Source organism: Podarcis gaigeae, assembly GCF_964106915.1.
Source record: "Podarcis gaigeae genome assembly, chromosome: 17".
In the NCBI taxonomy this organism is placed as follows: domain Eukaryota; kingdom Metazoa; phylum Chordata; class Lepidosauria; order Squamata; family Lacertidae; genus Podarcis; species Podarcis gaigeae.
Window position 1 is genome coordinate 4564168 of NC_139694.1, and position 16414 is coordinate 4580581.

The window sequence follows — 16414 nt, forward strand, 5'->3', positions numbered from 1 at the left end:
TGTCTTAGTTAGGTTAGATGCTTCAACCAACAAAGCCAGGATTCTTCATAGTATAGTCTCATATCCAGCAGGGAAAAACCTCTTTCTTTTGCATCTATCAATATTTTATATTTTTTTCTCGGTTTTTTCCCTTGCCAAATATATTTAGAAATATCTTTTTGCCATATGTTGAAACAATCTGTCTTGCCAATCACTGTCAATCACCATTCAGAGAGCCGTCTGTTGAAAAGACCGGATCCCTGACTACAATTCATGCAAGGGATCTAGAACAGCAATGCTACACACACTTCCTAAGGCATAAGCCCCAGTAAATACAGTCAGACTTAACTTCCAAGCAAACACTCCTAGGATTATGCTGCAAAATAAACTTCCATTTAGAAACAAGACTTTTGTATCTTGATTATGTACCGTGATTATGGCAATGAGTTGACATGAATAGGGCTACTCTGTGCTGGTAGCTTTTTGTGCTTGGTTGTTTTGAAGATTGAAATTATTTTTAAAACAGCTGCCTTGTAGACTTCTTAAATGTGGTTGGGATTGTAAATGGTGTTTTTTTTTATTTAAATTAAGCATTATAAATGGAATAACATTTTGGAAAGCAAGATTTTATTATCTCTGCAGTTACTTAAATAAAAAGCTACACTAGCAAAATTGTATCCCTGTGATCATTTCACTTAATACAATAAGGAATATGACAGAAGACAACCCCTTTGGCTACTCTTCACAATGTGTGGGGATCATTATAGTTCAACAGCTGTACTACTGATTGCTCAACCAGAAGATTGGGCTAACAGGCTTAAATACTGTAAGCAGTATTTTATTGTACTTGATATTCTGTTTTGTTAGTGGTTTGCACTTGTCTTTTGCCAGGGCAGATGAAATACATTTTTATCAAGCGTGTTGATAGAATAGAAAATAATGTGGCCAACAGTGCAATCCTACTCTTATTAAATGGGCTTACTTCCAGATGACCGGGCATCAATTAAAGCCTAAACTAATAAATAGGGTTACAACACTAACAGTGCAATCCCTTGCATGTTTTGTCAGAAATCAGTTCCAGTGAGTCTAGGGGGCTTTCTGTGTACAGCACAATCTGTTTGTAAGCTCCACTGGACCCAGTAAAAATCTAAGTAAATATACATAGGCTTCTGTGGTGGGAGGGCGTTCCACAGGGTGGGCAGCAGGACTGTTCATGTACACAACGATGGCTGCGAGAATGCTTCTAGCCCAGTGGTGGAAAGAAGGAGAAATACCGACCAGAGAAGAATGGCAGACTAAGTTAATGGAGGATGCGGAGACGGCAAAACTGACGGGAAAGATCAGAAACCAGGAAGATCAAGTATTTTTTAAAGACTGGACTAACTTTTTAACATATTTAAAAGACCACTGTAAACAGTTAAAATCACTGGAAACTTGTAATGTGAAAAGATCTTTGGGCAGTATGAAAATATAACAGATAAGATGCCGAAAAAGATAAAATAATTTATTTTCATTGAAAACGGAACCCAGGGAGGGAGGGAAGGTCCGAAGGTTCGAAAGAACCTTTTTATTTTAATGTTTTGAAATGGTTAAAGTTAAAAATGTATAAAATTATGTAAAATCTCTCTCGCTATATGTATATACCGTATTTTTCACCCTATAGGACGCACTTTTTCCCCTCCAAAAATGAAAGGGAAATGTGTGTGCGTCCTATGGGGTGAATGCAGGCTTTTGCTGAAGCCTGGAGAGCGAGAGGGGTCGGTGCGCACCGACCCCTCTTGCTCTCCGTGCTTCAGGAAGTTATCCCCCCAGCCCGGCAAGCTCCCAGAGCGATGCCAAAGCTGCGCGCAGCTTCACCATTGCTCTGGGACCCGTTCTGGGGACTGGGGTCGGGGGAAGTTCAGGCTTCCCCCACCCCCAGCCCTGCAAGCTCCAAGAGCGATGGCGAAGGTGTGCGCATCTTCGCCATCGCTCTTGGACCCCTTCTGGGGGCTGGGGTTGGGGGAAGCTCGGGCTTCCCCCGCCCCAGCCCCGTGCCTGGGGGGGGGGAAAATAAATTTTTCCCCCTTTATTCCCCCCCCCAAAAAAATCTAGGTGCGTCCTATGGGCCGGTGCATCCTATAGGGCGAAAAATACGGTATATAAAATCCATTACTTGCACAACACTTTTTGGGGGGGGGGGGAGAATAGACTTTGCAGCAGCAAGGTGAGCACCTTGGCCTAGCAGAGACCAGCTACAGCAGTGGTTGGCTTTAGAGAAACCCTGAATTATTATTTTTTTAAAGAAATGGATATGGAATAGTCTCCCCACCCCATCCCCAAATATTTCACGCAATAGTTACCTTTACCTTTAAAAAGTTAGGCAGATGGGTGAGAAGGTGAGGATCCATTACAGCAGCTTTTACATTGGCGCACAGATATGGGTGAAATCTAATCTACATAATTAAAAGCTGCAAGTGGATTTTTAAAACTAGGATTCTATGGAAGCAAATACAAGAGTGTTCTGCCAATAGAGATCTGCAGGCTCCTTTGGTATCAACTTTTAAGCATATGCCAAAATCTTTTCTATTCCTCCAGACAATTAAAAATGCATCCTTTGACTATGGTTCATTGGCATCTGTTTAAACTTTTTAATGGATTTTATGGTACAGTTTTATGTTTTACTGCTGTAAATAACTTTAATGTATTTTTGATGATACAGTGGTATATAAATATATTTATAAATGAGTGTTTCCACAAACAGGGAGAGGGGTCGTAGTTATTGAAGCACGCATGGTAGAAAACACAACAAGTAGTCAGAATGCAGGAGTTCACTTCAAGTTTAATAGTCCACAGACTTTCAAAGTCCAAAAAAACAAGCATTTGGATCCACTCAATGGGTGTGTATGGGCTAAAAAATACAGAATGGCTCACTAACAATGCAGGTTTTCATTGTTAAAATGTTTAAACAGCATTTGAATAACCAGTACCCTGTAGAAATTCTGTAAAAAGTTACTTAATGGGGCTGTGAAGGTTGTGTAATAGAAGCTTTGCAAGACTCCATTACATAAGGTTTTGTATCCATGACTATGGAAGTCAGAAACCACTAAAGAATTTCCTGTGAAGGGGACAATGATCAGAGGACAAACTGAGTACCTAGGGGTAAATATAACAGCAAAAAATCTGAGTCTATTTAAGGATAATTATGAAAAATGCTGGTCTGAAATTAAGAGAGACTTGGACTGTTGGACAAAATTGAAACTTTCTTTGCTAGGCCGAATTGCCGCTATTAAGATGAATGTATTGCCAAAGATGTTGTTTTTGTTTCAAACATTACAAATTGTGGATAAGACGGAGTGCTTCAGGAAGTGGCAGAGAGATATTTCTAAATTTGTCTGGCAGGGCAAAAAGCCTAGAATTAAGTTTAAGATACTAACTGATGCGAAAGAAAGAGGTGGCTTTGCCCTGCCGGACTTAAAGCTGTACTATGAAGCAGCAGCTTTCTGCTGGCTTAAGGACTGGCTACTTCTTGAAGACACGGATGTGTTGGATCTGGAAGGTTTTAACAATGCATTTGGTTGGCATGCATATCTATGGTATGATAAAGTCAAGACCAATAAGGCCTTTAAGAACCATATTGTCAGGAAAGCTGTATTTAATGTCTGGACAAAATACAAAGACTTGTTGGAAAATAAAACCCCAAGGTGGCTTTCACCTCTGGAGGCTAAGGCCCGGAAGAGACCCAATATGGAGGCCAATTGGCCAAAGTATTGGGAAATATTAGAAAAAGATGGTGACAATTGGAAATTGCAGAGTTTGGAAAAAATGAAGGGTAAAGTGCTAGACTGGTTACATTATGCTCAGATTAAAGAAGTTTTTAAAAATGATAAAAAGTTAGGATTCCAGGTGGAAAAATCGAAGTTAGAGACAGAACTGTTAGAACCAAAGAGTAAGATATTATCAAGAATGTATAACTTGCTGTTGAAATGGAACACACAAGATGAAATGGTTAAATCTGCTATGATAAGATGGGCACAGGACATTGGGTATAATATTATGTTTGAAGATTGGGAAAGGTTGTGGACCACTGGGCTGAACTTCACTGCATGTAATGCTCTGAAGGAAAATGTAATGAAAATGATATATAGATGGTACATGACCCCTGTTAAACTTGCTAAAATATACCACTTGTCCGAAAATAAATGTTGGAAATGTAAGGAAAATGAAGGAACATTCTTTCACCTCTGGTGGACTTGCCCGAAAGTGAAGGCCTTCTGGGAAATGATATATAACGAGCTGAAAAAAGTATTTAAGTATACTTTCACTAAGAAACCAGAGGCCTTCCTCCTGGGTATAGTCGGCCAGAAGGTGTTAAAGAAGGACCGAACATTCTTTATGTATGCTACAACGGCAGCAAGGATACTTATCGCTAAGAACTGGAAAACTCAAGATTTACCCACACTGGAAGAATGGCAGATGCAGCTGATGGACTATATGCAATTGGCGGAAATGACCGGCAGAATCCGAGACTTGGGAGAAGAAAAGATTGAAGAAGACTGGAGGAAATTTAAGATTTATTTACAAAAATATTGTAATTTGGTGGAATGTTAAGAAGGGTGCTTGATTACAAAAAATTGGCCATCACTAATTTGGATTTGAATTGGAAGATAAGCGAGATTTTAGAAAACAAAAATTACTGAAGAATTGTTATGTTTCATTTAAAAGAGCGACTATAAATTACATGATAATTTGCTTGGAAAAATGTATTTACAATGTAAGTGTGAACGGGAAACGTGAGGAAGTCCAAAAAGGTTTGAAAATTTGTTAAGACAAAAGGATTGTTGTTTATTATTTTTGTAAAAAACCCTAATAAATATCTTTATAAAAAAAAAAAATGATCAGAGGACAAACTGATCATTTAATCTCTATGATAAAGTTACAAGATTTGTATAGTATGTCTTCTAATTCTTCACTAGCATATGCAATTTGCATAAGCTGCTTTCTAAAATAGCGGAGGGCGGCACATTGAAGCAAATGAATGTAAATGCTTTCTTATAGTTTGGGTCAAATTACCGTATGTTCTCAAGTAATTAGCACAGCTTCCTGAATTCTGTAAGATGATCCTAAATATGCAGTTGTCTTTATTTTTTCCCCTTTCACCAGAACAAGGAAGTGTTTGGAGAAATGCAGTCAATAAAATGACTGTTGATAAATGTGAATGGGCTATAAATAAACAGTATCTGACGAAATGTGTATTACACATGAAAGCTCATACCTTGAAAGCTTATATTTAGTTGATCTTTAAAGTGCCACTGGAATTATTAAAAAATATTTTTTCATCTTTCATCCTGTTATTTATTATGATAATAAACATGGAGAGAGTATCTGTTATTCTCTGAATTTTCTTTTTTCCATAATCTTGCAGCAAGAAATTCACAGTAAAAATATGATTAGGAGAATTATATACGTTGCTAGGTACTTCGGGATCAAAAAGTGTTGGAAAATATGTTTTAAAACTGAGATTAAGACATGGATTTGAGTGTCCCAAATGTTAACTATGTAACAGGGGGAAATATACATTTGTGCCAAATCACCCCAATAAGGCTCCCCTATATCACATACTCAGCCCAACAAGAATCCACCAACAGCATACAAATCAATATGCTAACCTGATACAAAAACACCCACCCACCCCACTCACACATGAAAACAAAGTTCACCACAGCCAATTACAAACAAACGACCACACCCTAGGCCAACCCCAACCTCTCTCACCACCAAAGGAACACAAGCGAATAGCAAAGAGAACTTGCTCAAGTGACGCTGACACAAAACCCCACACATACCTTAAATAAAATAGAAGCATTGCCACCCGACCACCCCTTTCCCCCTCCACCTCTTTCCCCCTTTTCTTCCTAAAGTAACACTAATGTCTCAACAAATGAAACTGATCCGTAGAAAGTGAAACTTGAAAAAAGAAACATTGCACACAGTGGCGTAGCGTGGGGGGTGCAGGGGGGGCCGGCCGCACCGGGCGCAACATCTGGGGGTTAGGGTTAGGGGGCGCAAATCCATGGGTTAGGGGGTGCAAATCCATGGGTTAGGGGGCACAAATCCACGGGTTAGGGGGCACAAATTACTTGCCTTGCCCCGGGTGCTGACAACCCATGCTACGCCACTGATTGCACATACTTCTGTAAACCAATAAATCTTTAATAAAAAATGTGTTGAAGAAGCAGCAGCATCCTTTTCTGTTGTAAAGTAATGGTGATTTGTCATTTTCTTCCAATGGGGCACTGCAATTAGTTTTAATTATAATTTCTTTAAACAAGCTGAGATCATAACCATGGTTTGAAACCGACTTTGGGGCAAACCATATTCATGATGAACCACAGTGTGTCCCGGTTTAGGCATAAACTGCAGTTAGTTGTAAATGGACACAAACGCTTCTGCTGTCCTGTCTGTGTATGTACGGGAAGTAGTAGTACAGTGGTACCTTGGGTTAAGAACTTAATTTGTTCTGGAAGTCCATTCTTAACCTGAAACTGTACTTAACCTGAAGCTCCACTTTAGCTAATGGGGCCTCCTGCTGCTGCCGCACCGCCAGAGCACAATTTGTGTTCTCATCCTGAAGCAAAGTTCTTAATCTGAAGCACTATTTCTGGGTTAGTGGAGTCTGTAACATGAAGCGTCTGTATCCTGAAGCGTATGTAACCCGAGGTACCACTGTATATGCAGAAGTATGCGGCTTGTTTGCAGAAAGCTAAACCATAGTTTACCAATGTGTCTGAATGCAGTCTGCAGGAGAGAGCAAAATAGAAAGCTCCTCTTGCAAGGAGTACAAAAATCATAAAAAGGAGGGTTTGTTTTCTGTGGGTGAGGGAAGATTGTGAAAATAGTTTCAGCTTAGCCTTTGTAGAAACTATCTTATGCGTATACTTACAAAGGAAAGGGAAACTTTAATATCTTTCAGATGACAACGGATATATTTGAGCTGATGGCAATTTATGGCATGCAATTTGATTAGGCATGCCCTGCTTACATATGAGAAGTCCATACAAAAGGCCGCCTCTTTCCTGCTTCCAGAGAGTGTCTGGTGCTCACTCCCCAGGTCTTTCCAAATGAGAACTTGTGACCTGTTTTGGAAGAAGCAGAAGGATTCACTGTTTATTTTGCTATTTTGTATAACTTGTGACTAATATTCAGGCATGCAAGGGAACATTAATGAGCTTTTAGTTACTAACTAGCCAATTACTTTAATACACTGCCTTTCGGCTAAAGCAGTTGAGGCACTTGCATTTTGTAATAATGGTTTACAATCTAAGAGACATGATACAAAAGGAAAAAGAAATATGGAGGGAAGAGGAAGAGTCTGTCTAATTGTTCTAAAGTCCTGCACACTTGAGTTGTGATCAGCCTATGGCAGTGAAACCTCAACAATGTGTGTTTACTTTTGCTGGCTCTACGCTGTACCTGGCAAACTTTCTTCTGTGTTCCAAAGAACCTCCTACTAGATGAGTTGCTAGAAATAGATCTGAAGAGGTAAGAGGTTTAGGCAATTTTACATGGTTGTACCGCCTCTACTTCTTTGATCTTAAGAAAGGTACCATACTTCCTGCTCAAGATATGTGTTTAGAGTGCTAGGAAAAGAGAAAAAGGCTTCAAAGGTATGCTTCTCTTTTTCTAAAGGCTGAACCTATTGACCTTCATGTAGCATCATAGAATTGTAGAGTTGGATAAGGACCACAAGGGTCATCAAGTCCAGACCCCTGCAATGCAGGAATCTTTTGCCCAACGTGAGGTTCAAACCCAGGACCTTGAGATTAGGAGTCTCATGGTCAACCAAGTGAGCTGTCTCAGGAGCATCCCTCCCCTACTTCATGGCTGAATGGGGATTTGAACCTTGGCTGCCCAGGTCCTAGTCCAGTACTCTAACCACTGCACCACACGACCTCTACCCACCTCTTCAAGCCACCCAAAGCGTTTGCTCGTTGGTGGCAAAAGTGACTGTTTTAACTTGGGTTTATATCACTTGAAGCTGTTAAGATGCAGCTGGTTGAGAGAGACAGAGGCTGTCCTCTGCTTCACAGAACATCCTCTGTGGTTGAGAGAGAGGCCTCGTATTTCCTTTCCTCTAAAGTGTCGGCCATTGAGGTATGAGCTTTGATAAACAGGGAGCTAAATCTGTTTTCTAACTGCACAGCTAACGTTTTCATAAAGTAAGCCAGACTAAACCATGCCCTGTTGAAGCATTTTTCTCTACTCCATAATGTCTTTCTTCATGTCTCCTCCTCCTCCCTCCCCCTGGTTGTGTATATTTCTCTCTCTTTTTTAAATATAAACCTACAGGAGGGACATGATGATTTCAATTAGTATTGTACTGTACTATGTCTCTTTCAGTGCTTTTAAAATAAGGTAGGAAGATTGGTCTACACCAGATATTTCATATCAGCTGGGGAAAGTTAAACTTACCAAGTTCAGAGTCTCAGATACTTCCCACTTAAGAACTTTAAGATTTTATCTTGACTATATTTTGCCCCAGAGACAAGTAGATTCTTGCTATGGTTCTTCCATTTAAAAAAAGATCACTACCACCTTTTCCACATATGCCCACTTCAGGCATAACACCAAATCAAGGTTTGGCATTACAGGAACAAGCCTGGAATGAGCCTCAGTTTTATAGCAGATTCACAATCCTGCTTTGCAGAACAAGTGCAAACTTGCTTGCTGGTTCAGACACAACAGCAAACTGTGTTTTGCTGAAGAGCCAGAAGGGAAAGAAATGGCACATATGGTGAGAGGAGGAGGGGTCATGCAATCTTAAGGCTAGTTCCACTCACATGAAACTATGGTTTGGTAATTATGTGAAAACCAAACTTATATTTAAAAGTTTTATCTTCTCCAGCAGTAGGAGAGGAGCAGTAGCAGTAGCCAGGACAACTGTGAAACAGATACAACTTTGGCCACCATCTCTGATCTTCTCTAGGTGCTTAAGCAAATGACTTTGGAATCTGGTCATGAAAATCCTTCATTATTGAAGTTCTTTGCTTCTGTGTGTGACCCAACACAGGGACAGGGTCAAGACAGCCTCCATACAGACTGTCTCGATTTTCATTTGTGAAATTGCCCTTTAACCTCTTTTCAAAATGCAATTCGCTAAGGATTGGATCTGCATATGCCCAGGCAATGTTTCCACTTTACCTAATAGCTTATAACTGGGAGATTAAAGGGGCAGATGAAATGACCTAGATATACATTGTTTCCCGGTTTGCTTTTAATCTTCTCTAGCGAAATAGATTAAGGGTGTTTTTCCTTTTCTTTTAATGTGGATGGATTAACGCAAATGGAACCACAAATTTAGGCTAGGGGTGGGTGGGAAAACATACCTGGGATGTAGCCAGTGTAAGATGGAGGGAGACCCCTATCAGCTCTGTACATTGGCTTTCTGAGACTTTTTTGAATAGCATCTCTCTTCTTGGGAGTAGAAGTTTGTTCGCCCTCTGCTTTTTGAACTCTGACTGACTCCGGGATGGTGGTACCCAATATTTTCTTGTCAGAGGGCCAACCAGGTGTTGCAGAAGAAGAAATCTGTCATGACAGAAATAATTCAAAGTAAAATTATGACACACTGGCCTTCTTTCCTCCAGCTCTAACATCTTCAGTTGTCCAAAAGTCTTAAGGTATTCTGCTCAATCTCTCTTGCTGCCCCTTTTGCCTGGACCCCTTCCAGAACATAATGTGACATCATCTCTCCCCGCCAGCCTTCAAATCCTTCCTCGCTTCCCTTATTTTTCACGAAGACTTTCCTGGGTTTTGACAAACCACAGTTTCATGTCACATCTGAACTGGCAAAACAATGGTTTGGTCTTACACTGTAAACTGAGAAGGGAAGCCAGAATCAAACACTGGTTCCTAATCCTGATTTGAAAGGCTCATACAAACTTTGATTTGCCAGATCAGATGTAGCACTGAACTATGGTTTGCCCAAGCCCAGGAAGTTATTAATGCAGGAGAAGAGAGGGAGATGTCACAACTTGATAACTTGTTTGCATAATGCCAAAGAATGGTTTAGTATGTATCTAGATTGAGCCATTGACTTAAATCAGAGGAGCCCTGAAGTCCTAGATGCGTATCATCAAAACCAAATAGCACTGATACTTTCTGGAGTATGTGAAAGTCATAGTAATGCCTGAAACCTACATACCATAACTGTCTTGTCTCCTGGCTTTGTTAGGGTGAGTTGTCTTGTCTTGTTTGGTTTTGGTGGTGATTTTAAGTCTGCCTTTGCTCTTTCAATTGTCTGAACAGCTGAAGCAGTTGAAGGATCACAGTCATACAGAAGTCTTCGTGTAAAGAGATGGTGATTGGTATTCATTGGTGGGTATTCTGGGACACGGAGGGAAGTTTGCAACAGTTACCGGGATAGAAGCTGAACATGCATTTGAAATCAGGAAGGGATTGCTTTAATCCTAGATAATAAGGCTTAATGTTGGAATTTTATTCTTGGTTGTCATCATAAGACAGACAATTCAGCGGGTTGGCGTCCTCTTACTTCCTATTTAATTTTCCTTATAAAGATTCTCAGTCTCTCATGTGCTTCCCTATTAATGTCAGGTGGCTTTGCACTATTGTTGGAAATGTGTGTTGCACACGGTTAGAACTGAGGATATTATGGTAATTTTCATGCTTTCTTTATTCCAAGGGAAAGTGGAATTGAACCACAGTATGATTTTCTCTTTATGAAATGGGGGGAAATAACCTTTATCAACTTATTTACTGTAGATTTCCACAGGGTACATGGCATGGCTGCCCAAAGATATTCTTCAAATGAATTCTTTGAATTCAAAGAATCAAAAATTACATCTCTAGACCCAGTTCATGTGTAATGCATGTGATCTGATAATCTTTATGGAATTTGTTAAACCAAGATTTCCTATTATGTAAAAAAATGGGCAACTGTGGTTTAAGCTCTGACCATAAACCAGGATTGCAGAACTTGGTTTGATCCTGGTTTGCAAACTACCATTGCAGTCAGAGCGTAAACCACAGTTTTGATGTAACAAGAAATGGTATATTAACAAACTCTGAAAATGTTGCATTAAGATGCATGAGGGAATATGGAAGAGGAAGCCTGCCCACATGACTCTTAAGTTTGGAAAAACCTTGGTTTATCAGGTGAAAGATAATGTCTTGATTTTCATTCTCCCTCTCCCCCCCCCCCAAACTTTCTCCTTAGATTCTTCCTGATATCCCATCAGAAGCACTTTCAAGGTACAGTGGTACCGCGGGTTACACACGCTTCAGATTACAGACGCTTCAGGTTACGGACTCCGCTAACCCAGAAATAGTACCTCGGGTTATGAACTTTGCTTCAGGATAAGAACAGAAATCCCGCGGCGGCGGCAGCGGGAGGCCCCATTAGCTAAAGTGGTACCTCAGGTTAAGAACAGTTTCAGGTTAAGGACAGACCTCCAGAACAAATTAAGTTCTCAACCCAAGGTACCACTGTAATATAACCTGTGCAGATGTCTAACTTGCTACCAAAATAGATAGCATATTTGGATACTGAGTATGCAGAGAAGAAGAAGAAGAGTTTGGATTTGATATCCCGCTTTATCACTACCCGAAGGAGTCTCAATGTGGCTAATATCCTCCTTTCCCTTCCTCCCCGACAACAAACACTCTGTGAGCTGAGTGACGCTGAGAGACTTCAGAGAAGTGTGACTGGCCCAAGGTCACCCAGCAGCTGCGTGTGGAGGAACAGAGACATGAACCAGGTTCCCCAGATTACGAGTCTACCGCTCTTAACCACTACACCACACTGGCTCTCAGAGGGGTAAAACAGAAGAAAAGCGGCAATCGATTTCAACATTTGATGGTGCTTGATAGTTGATGTACTATGTAATTTCATATTTGATTTCGTTTGACAGAAGAAAGGTTCCCTCCTCATGCAATAAATACATAGCATCAACAATCCTACATGCTGCGAGTGGCACAGGAGAGAACTCCACACAGTTCCACCCCCTCAGGGATGACACCAGGGGTGGTCCGCCCCCCTTCCTCCACCCCTGATTACATGTGCAGTAAAGGGTAAAGGGACCCCTGACCATTAGGTCCAGTCATGGCCAATTCTGGGGTTGCGGCGCTCATCTCGCTTTATTGGCCGAGGGAGCCGGCGTACAGCTTCCGGGTCATGTGGCCAGCATGACTAAGCCGCTTCTGGAGAACCAGAGCAGCGCACGGAAACGCCATTTACCTTCCCGCCAGAGCGGTACCTATCTATCTACTTGCACTTTGATGTGCTTTCGAACTGCTAGGTGGTCAGGAGCTGGGACCAAGCAACAGGAGCTCACCCCGTCGCGGGGATTTGAACCGCCGACCTTCTGATCAGCAAGTCCTACCACCCTTAAAAAGCAGGATCCATGGAGGATAAGGCTATGTTTTACGTCTTTATGCTTCTGAATTCTAGTTGCAGGGAATCATAAGATGCTGGACCACGTGGACCATTGGTCTGACCCAACACTGTTCTTCTCGTGTTCTTAGGAATTATTGATGCTGGGGCAGGGGGTATTCTTCATTATAATTTTCTGAAATGTATTGAATCATATCTTAAGGACAGTTGTCATACCATATGCAGTATTTCTGCCTTCTGCCCACTGAGTATGATGACGACCACATGGCTGTCTGAGAAGATTTCTGTGCTCAGGTGTGTCAGCAGCAGTGTGGCTTAACCGCAGCAACTTTGCCTGACGGGCAAGCAGCTTTCTGGTGGCATTACCGTAAGTTTCCCCAATAATGCTTTCAAGATTTGGAATGAAACCTGTATATCTGGAAGAAGAAAAAGAAGACGATAAGGCTCAGTACTGTAGTGAACTTTTCATATGCTGTGTCAGAACGCTGTGCACCATTAAGTCTATCCTCAACAGAGAACTACAGGAACAATCTTAAATTAGCAGAGGAAAATATCATTGTGAATTATATACCCAACACATGGAATCTAACAAAGGGGCAATATAAATGGACTCCCCGTGCCCTTACTACGGCAAAAAGACAGGTATTGGAGAAGTGGACAAATAAAAATGCAGCTCTCTTTAATGATGGAAGAATGCACAAACTCGCTGCACATGAACAAGTTGAGTACAAACGTAAGCTTGCCGTGGACAAATTTAACAATATTTGGAATTCATTTTTATAAATGCTGTATTAGATTGAGGTCTGGTTAACTACAATAACATTCTTTTCTTTTCTTTGGTAATGTATACATTATTTTGGTTCTGTTTTGTTTTCTGCACGGGTACTATTTGTTTTTTCTTCATCTTTTTGTGCACTTGCAGTTATTGTACTTTTTATTTTTCAATAAAGGATGTGTGCATAGTCTCTCTCTCTCTCTCTCTCTCTCTCTCTCTCACACACACACACACACACACACACACGCAACTACAGCTAACAAAGTTCCCCTGACCAGCAGGCCAGTACGATGCTCCTGTTTGTCTTTCATATTTTTTTCCTGTTCAGTGTATTTTTAGAGAAAAGGGGAATGGGAATCAGTTTCCCTCCCAGTCTCACTGTATTCCAACCTCTTTTGGCCCCAGTCAGCATGGCCAGTGACCAGAGATGATGGGCCTTGTAGGGTTAGGACTGAATAGGGTCCTTCAAGACTCGCTTTGATTCTCCCTAGGCCTCACCTCCATCCTAGACCCCACCCCGGCTCCCTCTGCCCCATCTGGATTCCCAATGGAAACACGACCCTGGGAAACCACCTGGTACCCCTAGAGTCTTGCTAAAGCTTGGCAGAGATTGGGGGTGGCGTGCAAGCGTTGCAACAACATTAAACAAACAGCTGTGTTGAAAACATGGTAGCATGTCCCTACTGAGGTAGGTGTCATCTTCTGCCCACATGGAATAACTTGAGGGCTTCTTCTCTTGTTTTGTTCATGGTACGGGAATTGCTAGGACGCGGGTGGTGCTGTGGGTTAAACCACAGAGTCTAGGACTTGCTGATCAGAAGGTCAGCAGTTCGAATCCCCATGACGGGGTGAGCTCCCGTTGCTCGTTCCCTGCTCCTGCCAACCTAGCAATTCGAAAGCACGTCAAAGTGCAAGTAGATAAATAGGTACCACTCCGGCGGGAAGGTAAATGGCGTTTCCGTGCACTGCTCTGGTTCGCCAGAAGCGGCTTAGTCATGCTTAGTCAACCCCAGAGTCAGCCACGACTGGACCTAATGGTCAGGGGTCCCTTTACCTTTACCTATGGGAATTGCTGTAGTGTAGTTCCTTGCTGAGTTTACTCAAGGGTCCTTGAGAATCCTTGGACCACACAGGATGCTCCTCCCTGCAGTCAGCGTCGCCTCTTGGGAAAACCGGCAGAGAAAGGAACCGGTGTGGGCTTTTCAAGTTATCCAAGCAGTGCAGGAAGGAGCTACAATGCAGTTTACCCCAATAAAGCGAGTGTGATGTGCAAAGAGCCCCATGTATCCTCACAAGTCCTCAAAGCAAAGGGTGATTCATGCAGAATACCATTAGCCATGACGTCCCTGTGCTCACCACGCTAGCCAGGTATAATATCCTAAGGAGCAAGGTGAAGAATTTTGCCAACTTCCTGCTCCTGATTAGAAATTTGGAGAGGGAAGCAGTAAACAACTTTTTACTACATGCCACAACAGTGTGTGATAATCAGCTTATCAGTATGCGAGGTGCACCCCATTTAATTAAACAATTTTCAGTAGTCCCCCCCCCCCCAAGTCTGGTTGAAGAGTAGTGACAGCTGAAAAAAAATAATTACTAATGTCCCCTGTTTTTGGATCTGTTTGCATGTTTCCCTCCAGCTCTGATTTATCTTCACTCATGATTTAATCGGCTTTCAGTAGAAACTGACAGGCTATCAATAGCCCCATGGATTGGGAAGAAATATTTTCTTTGCAAATTGCTGGTGTTCTAAAAGTTCAGTTTTAAGCCCTTACCCTGGTATGTAGAAAGAATTGTACGAAAGCATTATTTCTGCTGATCCAAGGAAGGTTTTAAGTATCTGAGATTAGAAGACTGGCAGGCAGCAATTGTTCCTTCACTTCAAGCGCAGCCCAGAAATGAAAAATGTCAAGCATATCTTAGGCTCCCTTCGCTTGTGTAATAGCAACGCTTGGGCACCTAAGTTTTGTCACTATAGCTACTCAATTCAGCTGGGGCTAGAGTAAATAAAACGTGGAAAATGTAGCACTGCCAGCCTGCACATTATGTTGGCAGCAAAGTACGTCGCTTGATTTTCCAAAACAAACGTGGGGTTTTAAACTAGCGCTTGAATGTACTCATTCAAAGATATTAAAAAGAGGAAAAATGCCAACATCCTGGAAAGAAGCCTACATCACGCTGATCCCGAAACCAGATTCAGATAAACTTAATATTAAGAATTATAGACCGATTTCACTACTGAATAATGATTATAAAATCTTTGCAGATATAATGGCACATAGACTTAAAAAGTGTTTAATTAACCTTATTCACAGTGATCAGGCCGGCTTCCTTCCCAATAGACAAATAAAAGACAACATCAGACACACAATAGACATTATTGAATATCTAGAATGTCACAAGGAAATTCCTGCCGCTTTAATGTTTGTTGATGCCGAGAAGGCCTTCGATAATGTTTCCTGGGGCTTCTTAATAAAATGTCTGGAAAAAACAGGGATAGAGGGCACATTCCTAGAAGGAGTCAGAGCAATATACACACAACAAAGAGCTAGATTAATTATAAATAACAACTTGACAGAACAGTTTGAAATAGCAAAAGGTACTCGACAGGGGTGCCCTCTATCACCGTTGTTGTTTATCACGGTTTTAGAGACAATCACAAATAAGATAAGGAAAACCCCAGAGATCCGTGGCATAAAAATTGGCGTGAAAGAACATAAATTGAAAACATATGCAGATGACCTTATGTTGTCCTTGGAAGAACCAAAGGAGAGCATCGGCAAAGTTATAAAATTACTAGAATAATTTGGAAAATTATCGGGATTTAAATTGAACAGAGAAAAAACTAAAATAATGACTAAAAATATGAAAGAAGATACAAAAAATGAGCTTGAAAGACAAAGTGGAATTAAAATAACCAAAAAAGTAAAATACCTCGGAATTTGGATAACTATGAAAAATATAAATTTGATGGAAAATAATTATAAGAAAACATGGAAAGAAATAATGAAGGACCTGGATACATGGAACAGATTACATCTCTCGTGGATGGGTAGAATGGCGGCGATCAAAATGAGTTTATTACCCAAATTACTCTTCTTATTCCAGAACATTCCAATAATTAGGGGAACTGTAATATTTAAAGAATGGCAGAGATTACTTTCCAAATTTATCTGGCAGGGAAAAAGACCTAGAATCAAATTCAAATTGCTTACTGACCAAAGAGATGGGGGGGCCTTGCGGTTCCAAATCTGAGGTTATATTATGAGGCC

The 16414-nt window shown here is 41.1% G+C and overlaps 1 protein-coding gene across 1 annotated transcript; it reads right to left on the bottom strand.

Moving 5' to 3' along the window:
* Nucleotides 1-6787: 6787 nt before the first annotated feature.
* On the bottom strand, nucleotides 6788-15250 carry LOC310835117 (ciliary microtubule inner protein 2B-like). The gene is made up of 5 exons (XM_083719882.1): nucleotides 14918-15250; nucleotides 12587-12786; nucleotides 10163-10344; nucleotides 9345-9546; nucleotides 6788-7094 (listed from the first exon to the last, which is right to left on the bottom strand). Exons 1-5 carry the CDS (start codon nucleotides 14947-14949, stop codon nucleotides 6997-6999), a joined length of 714 nt encoding a protein of 237 aa, XP_083576008.1. The 5' UTR covers nucleotides 14950-15250; the 3' UTR covers nucleotides 6788-6996.
* Nucleotides 15251-16414: the final 1164 nt, after the last annotated feature.